Here is a 23,013-nt window from a genome sequence, read left to right on the forward strand (position 1 = left end):
GAAAAAAGAAATTGCCTGTCTAGGCATGCTGGGAGTTGTAGTTTCTCAACAGCCTCAGAGCCAGAGGTAAACTATCACTGCTCTTTAACCTCTTCAGGACATAGGGCGTATGGATACGCCCTGCATCCCGAGTCCTTAAGGACGCAGGGCGTATCCATACGCCCGTGGGAATTCCGGCCCCCACCGCTAGCCGGTTGGGGACCGGAGCCGGATGCCTGCTGAAATCGTTCAGCAGGCATCCCGGCATATCGCCCAGGGGGGTCATTATGCCCCCCCATGTCGGCGATCACCGCAGATCGCTGGACAATTCAGTCCAGCGATCTGCGGCCGATTCCGGGTCAATCGGGTCTCCAGTGACCCGGTGACTCGGAATTATTGGCTGATCGGGGCCGTCTCTGACGCACCCCGAACAGCCAGAGCCAGCAGGGGGGAGGTGGCACTGATGCCACCTCACGATCGCCCTGATTCGTCGGCCGGATTACCGGCCGACCAATCAGGGCGCCTGCTGCGGGTGTCACTCCCGCACCCGCTCCGCCCCTCTTCTGGAGGACGTGAGCGGGTGCGGGACGTGCACCCCTGGTGCTGGGGACCCCGATCCCCGGCGCCCCTGTTGGGATCGGGGCCCCAGGAGCAGCGGCGGCGGCGGAGACGACGAGGGACTGACCTGTGCGGCTGGATCGTTGGAGGTGAGTGACAGCCTCCTGCTGTTGCTTAGCAACAGCTCCCAGCATGCAAAAAGGGCATGCTGGGAGCTGTAGTTATGCAACAGCAGGAGGCAGACCACCACAACTCCCAGCATTCCCTTATGGGCATGCTGGGACTTATGGTTTTGCAACAGCTGGAGGCACATTCTTTCTATGGAAAAGTGTACCTTCAGCTGTTGTATAACTACAACTCCCAGCTTGCACAAACAGCTAAAGTGCATGCTGGGAGTTGTAGTGGTGCATCTGCTGGTTGCATAACTACAACTCCCAGCATGCCCGTTGGCTGTCGGTGACTGCTGAGAGTTTTAGTTTTGCAACAGCTGTAGGCACACTGGTTATGTATCACGGAGTTTGTGACCTAACTCAGTGTTTCACGACCGGTGTGCCTCCAGCTGTTGCAAACTACAACTCTCAGCAGTCACCGTACACCATGCACCGTACATGCTGGGAGTTGTAGTTTTGCAACAGCTGGAGGCACACTGGTTGTGAAACACTGAGTTAGGTCACAAACTCCGTGATACATAACCAGTGTGCCTACAGCTGTTGCAAAACTGCAACTCTCAGCAGTCACCGACAGCCAACGGGCATGCTGGGAGTTGTAGTTTTGCAACAGCTGGATGTCCCCCCCCCCCCCCCAATGTGAACGTACAGGGTACACTCACATGGGCGGAGGATTACAGTAAGTATCTGGCTGCAAATTTGAGCTGCCGCAAACTTTCTGCTGCAGCTCAAATTGCCAGCGAGAAACTACTGTGAACCCCCGCCCGTGCGACTGTACCCTAAAAACACTACACTACACTAACACAAAAAATAAAATAAAAAGTAAAAAACACTACATATACACATACCCCTACACAGCCCCCCTCCCCTCCCCAATAAAAATGAAAAACGTCTGGTACGCCACTGTTTCCAGAACGGAGCCTCCAGCTGTTGCAAAACAACTCCCAGTATTGTCGGACAGCCGTTGACTGTCCAGGCATGCTGGGAGTTTTGCAACAGCTGGAGGCACCCTGTTTGGGAATCACTGGCGTAGAATACCCCTATGTCCACCCCTATGCAATCCCTAATTTAGGCCTCAAATGCGCATGGCGCTCTCACTTTGGAGCCCTGTCGTATTTCAAGGCAACAGTTTAGGGTCACATATGGGGTATCGCCGTACTCGGGAGAAATTGGGCTTCAAATTTTGGGGGGTATTTTCTGCTTTTACCCTTTTTAAAAATGTTAAATTTTTGGGAAAACAAGCATTTTAGGTTAAAAAAAATTTTTTTTTTACATATGCAAAAGTCGTGAAACACCTGTGGGGTATAAAGGTTCACTTAACCCCTTGTTACGTTCCCCGAGGGGTCTAGTTTCCAAAATGGTATGCCATGTGGTTTTTTTTTGCTGTCCTGGCACCATAGGGGCTTCCTAAATGCGGCATGCCCCCAGAGAAAAATTTGCGTTCAAAAAGCCAAATGTGACTCCTTCTCTTCTGAGACCTGTAGTGCGCCAGCAGAGCACTTTTCACCCCCATATGGGGTGTTTTCTGAATCGGGAGAAATTGGGCTTCAAATTTTTAGGGGTATTTTCTGCTATTACCCTTTTTAAAAAATAAATTTTAGGTAAAAATTATTATTTTTTTTTTACATTTGCAAAAGTCGTGAAACACCTGTGGGGTATTAAGGTTCACTTTATCCCATGTTACATTCCCCGAGGGGTCTAGTTTCCAAAATGGTATGCCATGTGTTTTTTTTTTTGCTGTTCTGGCACCATAAGGGCTTCCTAAAGGTAACATGCCCCCCAAAAACCATTTCAGAAAAACGTACTCTCCAAAATCCCCTTGTCGCTCCTTCCCTTCTGAGCCCTCTACTGCGCCCGCCGAACACTTTACATAGACATATGAGGTATGTGCTTACTCGAGAGAAATTGGGCTACAAATACAAGTAAAAATTTTGTCCTTTTACCCCTTGTAAAAATTCAAAAATTGGGTCTACAAGAACATGCGAGTGTAAAAAATGAAGATTGTGAATTTTCTCCTTCACTTTGCTGCTATTCGTGTGAAACACCTAAAGGGTTAAAACGCTGACTGAATGTCATTTTGAATACTTTGGGGGGTGTAGTTTTTATAATGGGGTCATTTATGGGGTATTTCTAATATGAAGACCCTTCAAATCCACTCCAAACCTGAACTGGTCCCTGAAAAATACTGAGTTTGAAAATTTTGTGAAAAATCGGAAAATTGCTGCTGACCGTTGAAGCCTCTGGTGTCTTCCAAAAGTAAAAACTCATCAATTTTATGATGCAAATATAAAGTAGACATATTGTATTTGTGAATAAAAATAAAATGTATTCGTAATATCCATTTTCCTTACAAGCAGAGAGCTTCAAAGTTAGAAAAATGCAAAATTTTCAAATTTTTCATCAAATTTACGGATTTTTCACCAAGAAAGGATGCAAGTATCGACAAAAATTTACCACTGTGTTAAAGTAGAATATGTCACGAAAAAACAATCTCGGAATCAGAATGATAACTAAAAGCATCAGAGTTATTAATGTTTAAAGTGACAGTGGTCAGATGTGCAAAAAACGCTCCGGTCCTTAAGGCCAAAATGGGCTCCGTCCTGAAGGGGTTAAAGGGGTACTCCGGTGGAAAACTTTTTTTTTTTTTTTTTTTTTTAATCAACTGGGGGCAGAAAGTTAAACAGATTTGTAAATGACTTCTATTAAAAAAATCTTAATCCTTTCAGTACTTATTAGCTGCTGAATACTACAGAGGAAATTCTTTTCTTTTTAAAACACAGAGCTCTCTGCTGACATCTCTGTCCATATTAAGACCTGTCCAGAGTAGGAGAAAATCCACATAGAAAACATATGCTGCTCTGGACAGTTCCTAAAATGAACAGAGATGTCAGCAGAGAGCACTGTGCTTGTGATGTCAGCAGAGAGCTCTGTGTTCTGAAAATAATTTCCTCTGTAGTATTCAGTAGCTAATAAGTACTGGAAGGATTAAGATTTTTTTAATAGAAGTAATTTAGAAAACTGTTTAACTTTCTGGCACCAGTAGATTTAAAAAATAAATAAATAAAAGATTTTCCACCGGAGTACCCCTTTAAGGCCACTTTCACACTACAGGTATCATCCTGCTTTTTTTACTGCTGTTATTTTACAATTACAAATGAAAAAAAAAAACGGATGTAATAACTGGTAATAACTGATGATAACTGATGATAACTGATGACCATCATCCATTATTTTTTATGTTTTTTTTTCTTTAAAAACCCTTTTTCAAGTTTTTAACCCTTTTTTTGTAAAGCTGTACTGAGCATGCTCAGTACAGCTTTACAACAAAAAAAGGTTAAAAACCTGATTTTAAAAAAAAGCGGATGTTAAAAAAACTGACAATAACTGATAACGGATGTTTTTTTGTTTTTTTTTGAACATCTGGTTCCCATAGACTTCAATGTTAAATTTTCACGTCCGGTTTTTCACTTTTTGCCGGACCAAAAATGAGTGCATGCACCGTCTTTTGTGCGGGCAAAAATAACTGACGTTAGTAAAAACGGACATAACTGATGCAAAAGGATGGTCAAAAAATCCCATTGAAATGAATGGGATTTTTTGACGGTCGTTTTCAGGACTTTTTGCCCGGAGTAATAACAGAGGATTTTTACAGGATGATACCTGTAGTGTGAAAGGGGCCTAAGATCTAATTGGCCGTCTGGGCATGCTGGGAATTGTAGTTTCTCTGGAGACCCACAGGTACGCGATCACTGCCCAACAAGAATAAATTCGCGGTCCGGATATGCTGGGAATTGTTGTTTCTCAACAGCTGGGGGGCCGCAGGTTGTAAATCACTTGTATGCAAGAATACGTTGACTGCCTGGACATGTTGGGAGTTGTAGTTCCTGAACAGCTGAAGAGCCACAGGTTGGAAATCACTGCCCTACAAACCTTCACATCCTTATCACTATGGAGGGGTGTGTCATGTGACCCGGGCATCGTTACATCGTTACACATTCATTGATCCACGAGGTTCTACCATCTCCGCCCTCCTCGCCCACTGCACCTCGCCCGCTATTCAAGGCGACAATACCTCCAGCCAGGGCTGGGCGAGGGCCGAACTGGAGGAACCAGATCCACCCACCCCTTTGGGGGCTATTTATGGGCTCAGGTGCAGCTGCTGACGCCATGAGGTAAGAGGTCGCGGTCTGGTGGCGAAATGCGTCGATACCTCTCAATATATTCCGATAACCCCACAGACTGAACTTTGCTCTACTTAGGACGTAAATGGACTGTGAAGAGGACGGAAAACACAACAAGGAGACATTTTCTATGTACACAATTCACGCAGCTGCACGTGCTCACCCAGCTTTCCTGAACTCCTGAGAGGCAGCGCTGTCCAGATATACAGTGATCATTAAGCAGCCATTTTCTGCTACAGGAATACTATGCGAGCACCGCAGTGAAGATCGACACCGACACATAACAATGGCGGCTTATAGGTTACTCAGGGTCTACGAAAAGCTGGGCCAAAACCCTGAAATAATGTCTGAAAAAGTAGAGTAGTCATGGATCATGGAAAGAGCCTATCAGGATCTATAGAAAGTCCCGGAATAGACCGTGCGGCCTCATTTGTGGTGGCCAAAGAGTACGGACGCTCCCAGACACCCGAGAAGACCCTAAATAATTGATCATCTCGGGCTCCCGGATCAGTTTACGGGCAGACACCTGCGGGGACTGAAGGGCGCGGACTGCGCCATTGCTACTGCGGGCGACAGCTCTGGTCCGTGCAGGTCACAATCATTCTGCTCAGTGCAGGATGTTCTAAAACTTTGTTTCAATTGTTCACAAGTTTCAAGATCTCCGCTTGTTGTCAGTGAATGGAAACCTCACATGCACATAAGTTCTAACCCATCTCAGCCACAGGATAGGACAGTGGTCCGGACCTCCAGATGGTACAAAACTACAATGCCCAGAATGCTCAGACAGTCAACAGATCTCCGGGCATGCTGGGAGTTGTAGTTTTTGCATCATCTGGAGGTCTACAGTTTGGAGACCACTACTCTATAGGTTGTACCATTGATCGCTGGAAATCCAAATATTGCAAAACTACAAATCCAAGCATGCCCGGACAGCCGTTGGCTGTCCGGGCATGCTGGGAGTTGTAGTTTAGCAACAGCTGGAGGTCCAGAGTTTGAAGACCACTGACCTATAGGTTATACCACTGACCGCTAAACAACCTAATGTTACAGAACTACAACTCCCAGCATGCACAGACAACCAGAGGCTACCCCGTCATGCTGGGAGTTGTAGTTTTGCATCATCTGGAGGTCTACAGTTTGGAGACCACTACTCTATAGGTTATACCATTGATCGCTGGAAATCCAAATATTGCAAAACTACAAATCCCAGCATGCCTGGACAGCCAACGGCATGCTGGGAGTTGTAGTTTTGCATTATTGGGATGTTAAGTGGTCAGTGGTATAACCTATAAGTCATTGGTCTTCAAACTGTGGACCTCCAGTTGTTGCTAAACTATAACTCCCAGCATGCCGTTGGCTGTCCGGGCATGCTGGGATTTGTAGTTTTGCAATATTTGGATTTCCAGCGATCAATGGTATAACCTATAGAGTAGTGGTCTCCAAACTGTAGACCTCCAGATGATGCAAAACTACAACTCCCAGCATGCCCGGACAGCCTCTGGTTGTCTGTGCATGCTGGGGTTTGTAGTTTTGCAACATTAGGTTGTCCAACTGTCAGTGGTATACCCTATAGGTCAGTGGTCTTCCAACTGTGGACCTCCAGCTGTTGGTATGACGGGAGTTGTAATTTTGCAACATCTGGAGGTCCACAGTATGGAGACCACTGGGACTGGGGATAACAAGCTGGTTGGTGGGGGGTCCGACCCATGCCAATCCCAGAGAGTGGGGACATAATTGTGTCCTACTCAGGTGTCTGGGAAAGCTGGATGACACCATCTTTGGTGAGCGCAGGGTTAATCTGTTGTCGCCCTCTTTCACACACACCCTGCAGGGGAGGCGCCGCGGTGCACACAGGAGGTGAAGCGTCTCAGGTGGCGAGCCCGGACCCCGCTCACGGTTGGTCGCTCCTTCCATCCATTGTGTATGAGCGGGCGCGCCATACTGTACATGTCACATGGGGCGCATTGTCTGCGAATCAGGAAAAACAAGAACTTGAGATTGTATCGGGATACGCTCTGCGCAAAAGAAAAAACGTAAAAAAATTAATAAATATAATTTTCCATAAAGGTCACGGCTGGTGTCAGTGATCACTGCTGTCATTCTATTCATAGAACAGATATATAGGTACAGTAGACACGTTATGGCGGACGGTGCGGAGCTTTCTGCGCGGCGGACGGTGCGGAGCTGTCTGCGCGGCGGACGGTGCGGAGCTGTCTGCGCGGCGGACGGTGCGGAGCTGTCTGCGCGGCGGACGGTGCGGAGCTGTCTGCGCGGCGGACGGTGCGGAGCTGTCTGCGCGGCGGACGGTGCGGAGCTGTCTGCGCGGCGGACGGTGCGGAGCTGTCTGCGCGGCGGACGGTGCGGAGCTGTCTGCGCGGCGGACGGTGCGGAGCTGTCTGCGCGGCGGACGGTGCGGAGCTGTCTGCGCGGCGGACGGTGCGGAGCTGTCTGCGCGGCGGACGGTGCGGAGCTGTCTGCGCGGCGGACGGTGCGGAGCTGTCTGCGCGGCGGACGGTGCGGAGCTGTCTGCGCGGCGGACGGTGCGGAGCTGTCTGCGCGGCGGACGGTGCGGAGCTGTCTGCGCGGCGGACGGTGCGGAGCTGTCTGCGCGGCGGACGGTGCGGAGCTGTCTGCGCGGCGGACGGTGCGGAGCTGTCTGCGCGGCGGACGGTGCGGAGCTGTCTGCGCGGCGGACGGTGCGGAGCTGTCTGCGCGGCGGACGGTGCGGAGCTGTCTGCGCGGCGGACGGTGCGGAGCTGTCTGCGCAGTCGTGTCTTTGGCCGGGGGTCATCTGACTGAAGGTCATTAAGGAGCCGGCAGGGTGCAGCCCGGAAGTGACCGCGTGTCTGGACGGAGCCCAATCCTGGGGGGTAGGGGTGCAGCTGGAGGTTTATCCCGCTCGCCGTGATGTCGCCATCGCAGTGCGGTCGGATCTCCTCGCCCCCGGGGGATGTACAGATGTGGGGGGGGGGGGGAGTCATGTCACTACCTGCCTGTGCGACCGGACGGTGAAACACAATGCCGCCCAACCTTGTAATCTAAACCAGCGGGCGGAGAACTGCACCCACCACCTCCCCCCGGGGGACACAGCGTGACGTACTACTGCACCCATCAAGCCTCATCACTGCACCCACTACCTGAATATACCTGTCATGTGTGATATCATCTGCTGTGCATCTAATCCAGTGAAGTGTGATACAGTATCCAAGCCAGTCCTGTGTAATACAGTGTATCTAATCCAGTGATGTGTGATACAGTATCAAAGCCACTGATGTGTAATACCGTCTGCTGTACAGTATATCTAATCCTGTGACTTGCGATACATTATTATAGATGATGATGTATAATACAGTCTGCTGCGTGGTGTATCTAATCCATTGACCTGTGATACAGTATCAAAGCCACTGATATGTAACACCGTCTGCTTTGCAGTGTATCTAATCCAGAGACGTGCGATACATTATTATAGCTGCTGACGCGTAATACCGTCTGCTGTAGTGTATCTAATCCAGTGAATTGTGATACATTATTATAGCTGCTGACATGTAATACCGTCTGCTGTGCAGTGTATCTAATCCAGCGACGTGCGATACATTATTATAGCTGCTGACGCGTAATACCGTCTGCTGTAGTGTATCTAATCCAGCGAATTGTGATACATTATTATAGCCGCTGATGTATAATACCGTCTGCTGTACAGTGTATCTAATCCAGCGAATTGTGATACATTATTATAGCCGCTGATGTATAATACCCTCTGCTGTACAGTGTATCTAATCCAGCGAATTGTGATACATTATCGCACATGCCTTCAGTGTCATTCGGCTACTATGTGAAAAATTTGCTACGTTACTGTGACGATCCCCGCGCTGCGCCCGCCCGGTCGTTTCCCGCAGATTCAGGTGTCGGCGCATTTCGTGATTATTTACGAGGCTCAAAAATCGATGCTCGAAAAACATCCAACCTCCTCATTCCAAACAAGAAGCGACAAGACGCGGCACATCTGCTCCGGGGCGGAGGACTCCGCATTCCACCTGTGAGAGGCGGAGGACCGGCTGACGGGATACCCATGTATCTAATCCCCGGAGCAGATCCGCAACGTATCCAAAAGCAGTCACTAATTCAGTAGTCTTCCAGCTATTGCAAAACTACAACTCCCAGCATGCCCGGACAGCCAACGGCTGTCCGGGCATGCTGGGAGTTGTAGTTTTGCAACCGAGTGGTCCTCTCTTTCTACAACAGAGGGAGAACTACAAGTCTCATCATGGAGAAGGCTGCGGTATAGCAGAGCTGGCTACGTGTAGTGTACACAGCTGCGGTACGTCCTGGCGCCACCTCCTCCTCGCCGCTGCGGCCGCTGCCTCTGTACACACAGGATTGTTTGACTTGTGACGAAACAGAAATTCACCGCAGGCGACGCACAAGAACCTCTGCAGGTCGGCGAAGAGGAAGAACGGTGAATCGCGATTATGCCGCGCCAAAGTCGCCGCGCGATACCGAAACACCTTCCATCTCCAACGCTCTGTCTTTGCCTTAATAAAAGTTCTGTAACTTTCTGATAGGCTTTGTATTTCAATAAGTCACCTCCGTGAAGATCTCTGCTTGCTGTCAGTGAATGGGAACAGATTGTACAGACCGTCTACTGCTCACAGCTGATGACTCGTTACATTTGTATCACTTCTCAGCTGAGAGCAGGACTAGCTATGTACAATGTATCAGTCTGGAGTCCAGGATGTTTAGCTCACAGAGCATTGTCTAGACTGGATATAATTGTATCACTTCTCAGCTGAGGGCAGGACTAGCTATATACAATGTATCAGTCTGGGGTCCAGGGTGTTTAGCTCACAGAGCATTGTCTAGACTGGATACAATTGTATCACTTCTCAGCTGAGAGCAGGACTAGCTATGTACAATGTATCAGTCTGGGGTCCAGGATGTTTAGCTCACAGAGCATTGTCTAGACTGGATACAATTATCACTTCTCAGCTGAGAGCAGGACTAGCTATGTACAATGTATCAGTCTGGAGTCCAGGATGTTTAGCTCACAGAGCATTGTCTAGACTGGATACAATTGTATCACTTCTCAGCTGAGAGCAGGACTAGCTATGTACAATGTATCAGTCTGGAGTCCAGGATGTTTAGCTCACAGAGCATTGTCTAGACTGGATACAATTGTATATACTTCTCAGCTGAGAGCAGGACGAGCTATGTACAATGTATCAGTCTGGGGTCCAGGATGTTTAGCTCACAGAGCATTGTCTAGACTGGATACAATTGTATCACTTCTCAGCTGAGAGCAGGATGAGCTATGTACAATGTATCAGTCTGGAGTCCAGGAGGTTTAGCTCACAGAGCATTGTCTAGACTGGATACAATTGTATATACTCAGCTGAGAGCAGGACTAGCTATGTACAATGTATCAGTCTGGAGTCCAGGAGGTTAGCTCACAGAGCATTGTCTAGACTGGATACAATTGTATCACTTCTCAGCTGAGAGCAGGACTAGCTATGTACAATGTATCAGCCTGGAGTCCAGAAGGTTTAGCTCACAGAGCATTGTCTAGACTGGATACAATTGTATCACTTCTCAGCTGAGCACAGGACTAGCTATGTACAATGTATCAGTCTGGAGTCCAGGATGTTTAGCTCACAGAGCATTGTCTAGACTGGATACAATTGTATCACTTCTCAGCTGAGAGCAGGACTAGCTATGTACAATGTATCAGTCTGGAGTCCAGGATGTTTAGCTCACAGAGCATTGTCTAGACTGGATACAATTGTATCACTTCTCAGCTGAGAGCAGGACTAGTTATATACAATGTATCAGTCTGGAGTCCAGGATGTTTAGCTCACAGAGCATTGTCTAGACTGGATACAATTGTATCACTTCTCACCTGAGCACAGGACTAGCTATGTACAATGTATCAGTCTGAGGTCCAGGAGGTTTAGCTCACAGAGCATTGTTATGGAGTATTCATACTCCGTTGTGGAATTATAGCAGAAATCTTCGGATTTTCACATCTGCAAAGAATATCTGAGAACAATGTGATGCGGATGAATACGGAGTCGCTGTAGGATTAGAACCTGTAACAAACCCTCAGCTGTGAGAAGAATCTAGCACAGACAAGTCTTCAGCCTCTGGACAGAACTTTTTTACACTTCACTTTATTCACGTAGACGATTAATGATTTCCATCCGTTCACAGAAACGCAGGGACACAATTAAAGGGCCGGCGCTCTTATTTATTAGAGGTGAGGAGTTATACTTTGTGAACCCGGCCGCAATAATCTATAGGAAATGGAGGCGAGTCCATGAGTCACGCAACGCTGCCGGAACAGGCCCGGACCCTAATCTTATCAGGTCCTGACCCTGCTGCACCCGAAACAATGACCCTCAGGTGAATATACATCTCCAGTATATACATGAGCGCTGTATACAGGTGACTATACATCTCCAGTATATACATGAGCGCTGTATACAGGTGACTATACATCTCCAGTATATACACGAGCGCTGTATACAGGTGACTATACATCTCCAGTATATACATGAGCGCTGTATACAGGTGAATATACATCTCCAGTATATACACGAGCGCTGTATACAGGTGACTATACATCTCCAGTATATACACGAGCGCTGTATACAGGTGACTATACATCCACAGTATATACACGAGCGCTGTATACAGGTGACTATACATCCACAGTATATACATGAGCGCTGTATACAGGTGACTATACATCTCCAGTATATACATGAGAGCTGTATACAGGTGACTATACATCCACAGTATACACATGAGCGCTGTATACAGGTGACTATACATCTCCAGTATATACACGAGCGCTGTATACAGGTGACTATACATCTCCAGTATATACATGAGCGCTGTATACAGATGACTATACATCTCCAGTATATACACGAGCGCTGTATACAGGTGACTATACATCCACAGTATATACATGAGCGCTGTATACAGGTGACTATACATCTCCAGTATATACATGAGAGCTGTATACAGGTGACTATACATCCACAGTATACACATGAGCGCTGTATACAGGTGACTATACATCTCCAGTATATACACGAGTGCTGTATACAGGTGACTATACATCTCCAGTATATACATGAGCGCTGTATACAGATGACTATACATCTCCAGTATATACATGAGCGCTGTATACAGGTGACTATACATCTCCAGTATATACATGAGCGCTGTATACAGGTGACTATACATCTCCAGTATATACATGAGCGCTGTATACAGGTGACTATACATCTCCAGTATATACACGAGTGCTGTATACAGGTGACTATACATCGCCAGTATATACACGAGCACTGTATACAGGTGACTATACATCTCCAGTATATACACGAGCGCTGTATACAGGTGACTATACATCTCCAGTATATACACGAGCGCTGTATACAGGTGACTATACATCTCCAGTATATACATGAGCGCTGTATACAGGTGACTATACATCTCCAGTATATACATGAGAGCTGTATACAGATGACTATACATCTCCAGTATATACATGAGCGCTGTATACAGGTGACTATACATCTCCAGTATATACATGAGTGCTGTATACAGATGACTATACATCTCCAGTATATACACGAGCGCTGTATACAGATGACTATACATCTCCAGTATATACACGAGCGCTGTATACAGATGACTATACATCTCCAGTATATACATGAGTGCTGTATACAGGTGACTATACATCTCCAGTATATACACATGAGCGCCGTATACAGATGACTATACATCTCCAGTATATACACGAGCGCTGTATACAGGTGACTATACATCCACAGTATATACACGAGTGCTGTATACAGGTGACTATACATCTCCAGTATATACATGAGCGCTGTATACAGGTGACTATACATCTCCAGTATATACATGAGCGCTGTATACAGATGACTATACATCTCCAGTATATACATGAGCGCTGTATACAGGTGACTATACATCTCCAGTATATACATGAGCGCTGTATACAGATGACTATACATCTCCAGTATATACATGAGCGCTGTATACAGATGACTATACATCTCCAGTATATACATGAGCGCTGTATACAGATGACTATACATCTCCAGTATATACATGAGTGCTGTATACAGGTGACTATACATCTCCAGTATATACATGAGCGCTGTATACAGGTGACTATATATCTCCAGTATATACATGAGTGCTGTATACAGGTGACTATACATCTCCAGTATATACACGAGAGCTGTATACAGATGACTATACATCTCCAGTATATACACATGAGAGCCGTATACAGGCACCGCACACAGTCTATTATATATATATCACCAATGATTTCCGGCAGTCACATTACCCATCCAACAAAGGGGGCGACACTGTGCTGCAAATATTCATGCGGTAGATAACCCAACGCAACGTGTCGCCCCATATCCTGTCATAGCGACCTCTAGACACCCCAACAGTGGCCAAATAACAGTGCCAGAAAGGGGAGTGAACATAAAACTAGGGGGGTCCAGAGGTCCCCTTCACATTCATGAAGAGGTTAACTTTACTCTTACAACAGTCAAAGCAAATAGCAGGTGCTCCCCAAAAAAGAAAGATTAAGTGCCCCCTCATATCCCCCCAACACTAGGAGGAGCCGCACACAATGGGGGCAGAGACCCCAGAATCAGCAGGACAGCACTGGGTGATGGACATCTACACCTGTACCCCCTGCCCCTCACCTCTCCTGCCCGCACCCCCTGCCCCTCACCTCTCCTGCCCACACCCCCTGCCCCTCACCTCTCCTGCCCCTCACCTCTCCTGCCCGCACCCCCTGCCCCTCACCTCTCCTGCCCGCACCCCCTGCCCCTCACCTCTCCTGCCCGCACCCCCTGCCCCTCACCTCTCCTGCCCGCACCCCCTGCCCCTCACCTCTCCTGCCCGCACCCCCTGCCCCTCACCTCTCCTGCCCGCACCCCCTGCCCCTCACCTCTCCTGCCCGCACCCCCTGCCCCTCACCTCTCCTGCCCGCACCCCCTGCCCCTCACCTCTCCTGCCCCTCACCTCTCCTGCCCCTCACCTCTCCTGCCCGCACCCCCTGCCCCTCACCTCTCCTGCCCGCACCCCCTGCCCCTCACCTCTCCTGCCCGCACCCCCTGCCCCTCACCTCTCCTGCCCGCACCCCCTGCCCCTCACCTCTCCTGCCCGCACCCCCTGCCCCTCACCTCTCCTGCCCGCACCCCCTGCCCCTCACCTCTCCTGCCCGCACCCCCTGCCCCTCACCTCTCCTGCCCGCACCCCCTGCCCCTCACCTCTCCTGCCCGCACCCCCTGCCCCTCACCTCTCCTGCCCGCACCCCCTGCCCCTCACCTCTCCTGCCCGCACCCCCTGCCCCTCACCTCTCCTGTCCCTCACCTCTCCTGCCTGCACCCCCTGTCCCTCACCTCTCCTGCCTGCACCCCCTGCCCCTCACCTCTCCTGCCTGCACCCCTCCTGCCTGCACCCCCTGCCCCTCACCTCTCCTGCCTGCACCCCTCCTGCCTGCACCCCCTGCCCCTCACCTCTCCTGTCCCTCACCTCTCCTGCCTGCACCCCCTGTCCCTCACCTCTCCTGCCTGCACCCCCTGTCCCTCACCTGCCCACACCCCCTGTCCCTCACCTCTCCTGCCTGCACCCCCTGCCCCTCACCTCTCCTGCCTGCACCCCCTGTCCCTCACCTCTCCTGCCTGCACCCCCTGCCACTCACCTCTCCTGCCTGCACCCCCTGCCCCTCACCTCTCCTGTCCCTCACCTCTCCTGCCTGCACCCCCTGTCCCTCACCTCTCCTGCCTGCACCCCCTGCCCCTCACCTCTCCTGTCCCTCACCTCTCCTGCCTGCACCCCCTGTCCCTCACCTCTCCTGCCTGCACCCCCTGTCCCTCACCTCTCCTGCCTGCACCCCCTGCCCCTCACCTCTCCTGCCTGCACCCCCTGCCCCTCACCTCTCCTGCCTGCACCCCCTGCCCCTTACCTCTCCTGCCATATACCTGCACAGCTGACACTTCCTGCCCCCACACCTGACAATGAGGGGAGCCGCCCCCCACATCCAGGGCCCCGTCGGCACAGGTAAAGGATGCCGCCCCGGCCCCCTCCTATGTGTATCACACGGGGCCCCCAGGGGCCACACTCACTCCCTCACACACTCACTTCCTCACTCACTAGCTCGCTCACCTTTGTGAAGTAGAGGAGCCACAGCTCATAGAGCTTCTCCTTAGAAGCCATCCTCCCCGTACTCGCCTCCAGCTCGGGCTCCTGTCCCGGGGCCCCCCGGCTCCTCCATGCGGGATCAGGCTTCATGTCTCCCCATGGCAGGTGCGGAGGAGTGAGCCCCGGCCGGAGACATACACCGCGCCTCCTCCTGCGGGAGCCAGGGCGACACCGCCGGCCGCCGGGGGTACTGCAGCCCGAGCGCCGAGGAGAGAGGAGGAAGAGAGATAAGGAAGAGGAAGAGAGAGGAGGAAGAGAGATAAGGAAGAGGAAGAGAGATAAGGAAGAGAGAGAAGGAAAAGAGATAAGGAAGAGGAAAGAGAGAGGAGGAAGAGCGATAAGGAGAGGAGGAGGAAGAGAGATAAGGAAGAGGAAAGAGAGAGGAGGAAGAGAGATAAGGAAGAGAGAGAAGGAAAAGAGATAAGGAAGAGGAAAGAGAGAAGGACGAGAGATAAGGAGAGGAGGAGGAAGAGAGATAAGGAGAGGAGGAGGAAAAGGAAAGAAAGAGGAGGAAGAGAGATAAGGAAGAGGAAAGAAAGAGGAGGAAGAGAGATAAGGAAGAGGAAAGAAAGAGGAGGAAGAGAGATAAGGAAGAGGAAAGAAAGAGGAGGAAGAGAGATAAGGAAGAGGAAGAGAGAGAAGGAAGAGAGAGAAGGAAGAGAGATAAGGAAGAGGAAAGAGAGAAGGAAGAGAGATAAGGAAGAGGAAGAGAGATAAGGAAGAGAGAGAAGGAAGAGGAAAGAGAGAAGGACGAGAGATAAGGAGAGGAGGAGGAAGAGAGATAAGGAGAGGAGGAGGAAGAGGAAAGAAAGAGGAGGAAGAGAGATAAGGAAGAGGAAAGAAAGAGGAGGAAGAGAGATAAGGAAGAGGAAAGAAAGAGGAGGAAGAGAGATAAGGAAGAGGAAAGAAAGAGGAGGAGGAAGAGAGATAAGGAAGAGGAAGAGAGAGAAGGAAGAGGAAAGAGAGAAGGACGAGAGATAAGGAAGAGGAAAGAAAGAGGAGGAGGAAGAGAGATAAGGAAGAGGAAAGAGAGAAGGGAGAGAGATAAGGAAGAGGAAAGAGAGAGGAGGAGGAGGAAGAGAGATAAGGAGAGGAGGAGGAAGAGAGATAAGGGAAAGGAGGAGAGAAATAATGGAGAAAAAGAAAGAGGAGGAAGAGAAATAAGGGAGAGGAGGAAGAGAGATAAGAGTGATGAAGAGGAGAGAGAAGACGAGTAAGAGTAAAGAGAAGAGGCGGAAGAGTAGAGAAAAGAGATGGAAGAGTAGAAAGAAGAGTAAAGAGAAGAGGAGGAAGAGTAGAGAGAAGAGGACAGAGGAGGTAGAGCGATGAATGAGAACTAAAAGGAGAAGTAAGGCTAGGTTCAGACTACGGAATCTCCGGGCAGAAAATTTCCGCCCGGAGATTCCGAGTGCGGCCATCGCCGGCTGAATCAGTCGGCGCTAGGACCGTGCGGATGTGTGGAGAAGAATAGAGAGAAGAGTAGAGAGAAGAGGATGAAATTAGACAGAAGAGGAGGAAAAGTAGAGAGGAGGAAGAGTATCGAGAAGAGGAGGAAGAGTATAGAGAAGAGGAGGAGGAAGAGTAGAGATAAGAGGAGGAGGAAGAGTAGAGAGAAGAGGAGGAATAGTAAAGAGAAGAGGAGGAGGAAGAGGAGAGTAGAGAGAAGGAGGAGGAAGAGTAGAGAGAAGAGGAGGAGGAAGAGTAGAGAGAAGAGGAGGAGGAAGAGTAGAGAGAAGAGGAGGAAGAGTAAAGAGAAGAGGAGAAAGAGTAGAGAGAAGAGGAGGAGGAAGAGTAGAGAAAAACGGTGGAAGAGGAAAGTAAAGAGGAGGAGGAAGAGTAAAGAGAAGAGGAGGAAGAGAAATAAGGGAGAAGAATATGAGGGAGAGAAGAGCAGTCACATTATCTCCTCAGCTGGCCCTGTTTTTGCCCCACACATCTCCAGTAGGGCCCATTTAACCCATTAAGGATGCAGTCAATGTTTTTAGTAATTCTGCAACTTTTGTGGTTTTGTTTTTCCAGTATTCACCATGTGGGGCAGATGACGTCATTTTTTCTGTGAGTCGGTAAAGTTATTATGATGTTACTTAGTTTTTAGTTTAATCTATATTTGCACTGTACAACACTGAGGCAGATTTACTAACGTTCTCTAATATTTGCCCCAAATAGACATTTGTTTTCATTCATTTTTTGTGCAAAAAATAATGTGTGATCATAGCCTGAGGATGCACTCAGGAGCTCAGGACACTTACGTCTCTAACTTTTTATTCCAGCTAATAACTTATGTCTATTTCTCACCTGATGGCACAACTCGGCCCCTTTTAAAAGCCACACCTCTTTATATTTAAGACACACACCCTTGGCATCTATATATACAACCAACATATTACCTCCACATAGTGTACAGATAATACTGTCATATACAGTACACATAACACCTCCACATAGTGCCCAGATAATACTGTCATATACAGTACACATAATACCTCCACATAGTGCCGAGATAATACTGTCATATACAGTCTACATAATACATCCACATAGTGCCCAGATAATACTGCCATATACAGTCTACATAATACATCCACATAGTGCCCAGATAATACTGCCATATACAGTACACATAACACCTCCACATAGTGCCCAGATAATACTGCCATATACAGTCTACATAATACATCCACATAGTGCCCAGATAACACTGTCATATACAGTCCACATAATGCCTCCACATAGTGCCCAGATAATACTGTCATATACAGTACACATAACACCTCCACATAGTGCCGAGATAATACTGTCATATACAGTCTACATAATACATCCACATAGTGCCCAGATAATATTGCCATATACAGTCCACATAATACCCCCACATAGTGCCCAGATAATACTGTCATATACAGTCTACATAATACATCCACATAGTGCCCAGATAATATTGCCATATACAGTCCACATAATACCCCCACATAGTGCCCAGATAATACTGTCATATACAGTCTACATAATACATCCACATAGTGCCCAGATAATATTGCCATATACAGTCCACATAATACCTCCACATAGTGCCGAGATAATACTGTCATATACAGTCTACATAATACATCCACATAGTGCCCAGATAATACTGCCATATACAGTCCACATAATACCCCCACATAATGCCCAGATAACATATTGCCTCCACATAGTGCCCAGATAATACTGTCATATACAGTCCAGATATTACCTCCACATAGTGCCCAGAAAATACTGTCTTCTACAGCCAACATTCCTCCACATAGTGCCCAGTTAATACTGCCATATACAGTCCACATTATACCTACATGTACTGCACAAATAATACTGTGATATATAGACCACATAATACCTTCACATAGTGCCTAAATAATACTGCCATAAACAGTACACATAATACCTCCACAAAGTGCTCAGATAATACTGTCATATACAGTACACATAATACCTCCACAAAGTGCTCAGATAATACTGTTATTTACAGTCCACATAATACATCCACATAGTGCCCAGATAACATATTACCTCCACAAAGTGCCCAGATAATACTGCCATATACAGTCCACATAATACCTCCACATAGTGCCCAGATAATACTGTCATATACAGTCCACATAATACCTCCACATAGTGCCCAGATAATACTGCCATATACAGTCCACATAATACCTCCACATAGTGTCCAGATAATACTGTCATATACAGTCCTCATAATACCTCCACATAGTGCCCAGATAATACTGTCATATACAGTCCACATAATACCTCCACATAATGCCCAGATAATACTGCCATATACAGTCCACATAATACCTCCACATAGTGTCCAGATAATACTGTCATATACAGTCCACATAATACCTCCACATAGTGCCCAGATAATACTGTCATATACAGTCCACATAATACCTCCACATAGTGCCCAGATAATACTTCCATATACAGTCCACATAATACACCCACATAGTGCCCAGATAGTACTGTCATATACAGTCCACATAATACCCCCACATAGTGCCCAGATAACACTGTCATATACAGTCCACATAATGCCGAGATAATACTGCCATATACAGTACACATAATACCTCCACATAGTGCCCAAATAATACTGTCATATACAGTCCACATAATATCTCCACTTAGTGCCGAGATAATACTGCCATATACAGTCCACATAATACCCCCACATAGTGCCCAGATAATACTGTCATATACAGTCCACATAATACCTCCACATAGTGCCGAGATAATACTGCCATATACATTCCACATAATACCTCCACATAGTGCCGAGATAATACTGTCATATACAGTCCACATAATACCTCCACATAGTGCCGAGATAATACTGCCATATACAGTCCACATAATACATCCACATAGTGCCGAGATAATACTGTCATATACAGTCCACATAGTGCCCAGATAATACTGTCATATGGGCTGTGGAACGAGCTGACTCCGCCCCTCCCATTATACCTGCCATAGGTGTCTCACCGGGATGTGCTGAGTCTCTAGTGACTGGTGGGGTGTACGGTCACCATTATAGGGAATAAAATATTAAAGTCAAGGCTTATTATGAACAAGAGGGACGGTAATACATTTCCAGGAGGAGGAGCAGAGGAACCGCATCAAGGAATTAAGAAAAGACGCTCTGCTGCTGTAGTGTCATATAGAACACAAGTATTTATGGGCTGAGAAGGTGCTGCCCCCTGTTGGGGGGTATTCTTCATACACTGCCCCCTATATTTGTATTTTGACTCCCATTAAGGGATTGCAGCAAATGTTTTCTAAAATTAGTAATAAAAAAAGATCTTTTCTTACCAATAAAGAACATGGGCTGTAATACCTAGAAAAACAATAGTATCACTGAAAAATATGTCCTAGACAAAAGCTGGAGGCGCTGATTCATTAGTGTGTCAGCTAAATCAGTGCTCCCCTCAGTGGTGGAAAATGGTACTGCAGGTCGGAATATCATTGTATATTGATACATTTCATTTATGTATTATTGCATATTCTACTAAACACTGATATCAAAACTGTGGACTGCAAGCTATTGCAAAACTACAACTCCCAGCATGTCCGGACCGCCGCATGCTGGGAGTTGTAGATTTGAAACAGCTGGAGGCTCGCAGTTTGCAGAACACTGTACTATAGCATATCTACAGCAAGGTAGACGATGGGACTGACCTCACTCATCCATGTAGATGTCATCTCACAAGTATTTATGTGCTCAGAAGGTGCTGCCCCCTGTTGGGTGGGTATTCTCCGTACGCTGTACATTGTCGTATTTGGATTCTGACTTAAAGCGATGGCAGAACATTTTTTTTATTTTTTAGCTTTTTTTTAACTAAAGAAGAATTTTATTATAAGGCTGTAATACCTAACAAAACAACATTATTATATAAAAAATTTAAAAAAAATAAAAAAAAACAATGTCCTAGACCAGTGGTCTCCAACCTGAGGACCTCCAGATGTTGCAAAACTACAACTCCCAGCATGCCCGGACAGCCGTTGGCAAAATTGACAAAACCAAAAGGTTTGGCAATTGATTTCATTAGAAAATTTTCAGTATTTCATAGTGAAAAAGCCAGTCAGACCACTGCCCCCCCCCCCCCCCCTGCCTGCTCGGACACATACTAGTCCTGCTGTGTCCATGAGTCATCACCTATGTCATGGACACACTTCCTTGATTGACAGCTGTGAGCACAGGGCTGTTCTCCCACTGTCAGCTTGTGTCCTGCTACTGTCAGTGAGGACATGCTGGGAGTTGTAGTTTTGCTAATGCTAGGGGAGATGTGAGCAGACAGTATACTGAGGGAGGGGGCGGAGACCTGTACTGTGAGGCCACGCCCCCTCCCTTTGAGAGGAATTCAGACTAGTGAGCTAAATTAAAAGTGTAATAAAAAATAAATAAAGGCGCTAGACACATAAAAATGAGATATACATGGTCAGAATTAGGTACTGAGGGATATATTTTTAATAAAAAATGATTTTGTTGGATCTGACGGGTACGCTTTTAGGTCCCTGAAGTCACTGGTCACCTCCGTGGGCCCTGGCTACACTGTATAGACCAGTGGTCTCCAACCTGCAGACCTCCAGATGTTGCAAAACTACAACTCCCAGCATGCCCGGACAGCCGTTGGCTGTCCGGGCATGCTGGGAGTTGTAGTTTTGCAACATCTGGAGGTCTACAGGTTGGAGACCACTGGTATAGACTGTACCATCTGTCACTCAGTAAAGCTACCGTTTGTCCATAACTTGGTATCAGTGTCATTATTGCCATCGTGCGGTACACCTTCGGTTGGTATTGAGGATAAACCACGCCCTGGCGTCACGAACACAAGGGATTAATGCCATCTGCCCCTAGAGTAATTCCATCTTCCCTGCATCTCACACTGTAATAAGGCATATGAGCAGAAGATAGAATTTAGGACTGACCTCACTCCTCCATGTCGGTGTCATCTCCCATACAGGTCTTCTGCCCATCAGATGACAGCGGAGAGGAATGGAGACCTGAACATCCACAATAAGATCAGATCCATCAGAGAAGAAGACAACAAGTCCGTCCTGGAACCTCAGAACCGAGCCGAGAAACTCCAGAGCAGATGTGACTTGTAGTCGCCAAAGTCAGATGTCTGTGATTCACCCCGAGGGGCGGCTGCGCTGTCATCAACGGAGCAATTAAAGGCTTTACAGTGCTAATTCCACCATTACACCCCATAGAGAGGGTTAACTCTTCCTGGGAAGTCTCTGTACTCCTGTACCATGTATATACCATTTATTATATCATACGCCCCGTACATGTATATACCATTTATTATATCATACGCCCCGTACCATGTATATACCATTTATTATATCATACGACCAGTACCAAGTATATACCATTTATTATATCATACGACCTGTACCATGTATATACCATGTATTATATCATACGACCCGTACCATGTATATACCATATATTATATCATACGACCAATACCAAGTATATACCATTTATTATATCATACGACCAGTACCATGTATATACCATTTATTATATCATATGACCAGTACCATGTATATACCATTTATTATATCATACGACCAGTACCATGTATATACCATGTATTATATCATACGACCCGTACCATGTATATACCATATATTATATCATACGACCAATACCAAGTATATACCATTTATTATATCATACGACCAGTACCATGTATATACCATTTATTATATCATATGACCAGTACCATGTATATACCATTTATTATATCATACGACCCGTACCATGTATATACCATATATTATATCATACGACCAATACCATGTATATACCATTTATTATATCACACGACCAATACCAAGTATATACCATTTATTATATCATACGACCCGTACCATGTATATACCATTTATTATATCATATGACCAGTACCATGTATATACCATATATTATATCATACTTCCCGTACCATGTATATACCATTTATTATATCATACGACCAATACCATGTATATACCATTTATTATATCATACGACCCGTACCATGTATATACCATTTATTATATCATACGACCAGTACCATGTATATACCATTTATTATATCATACGACCCGTACCATGTATATACCATTTATTATATCATACGACCAGTACCATGTATATACCATTTATTATATCATACGACCAGTACCATGTATATACCATTTATTATATCATACGACCAGTACCATGTATATACCATTTATTATATCACACGACCAATACCATGTATATACCATTTATTATATCATACGACCCGTACCATGTATATACCATATATTATATCATACGTCCCGTACCA

General features: G+C 46.8%; 1 protein-coding gene across 4 annotated transcripts in view; it reads right to left on the minus strand.

Annotated features, from left to right (window-relative positions):
- NBEAL2 (neurobeachin like 2) overlaps window positions 1–21,802 on the minus strand; it is a 144,200-nt gene extending 122,398 nt beyond the window's left edge. For 3 of the 4 annotated variants that reach the window (XM_056518742.1, XM_056518740.1, XM_056518739.1), the window contains exon 1: window positions 15,113–15,327. In XM_056518742.1, coding sequence (XP_056374717.1) covers window positions 15,113–15,238 — 126 coding nt within the window. In that variant the 5' untranslated portion in view covers window positions 15,239–15,327. Of the gene's footprint in view, window positions 1–15,112; window positions 15,328–21,613 lie in introns of those variants that run through there. The other variant, XM_056518741.1, reaches the window with a different exon arrangement.
- Between the last annotated feature and the right edge of the window lie 1,211 nt (window positions 21,803–23,013).

Source organism: Hyla sarda, chromosome 5 (assembly GCF_029499605.1).
Source record: "Hyla sarda isolate aHylSar1 chromosome 5, aHylSar1.hap1, whole genome shotgun sequence".
Taxonomy (NCBI): Eukaryota; Metazoa; Chordata; class Amphibia; order Anura; family Hylidae; genus Hyla; species Hyla sarda.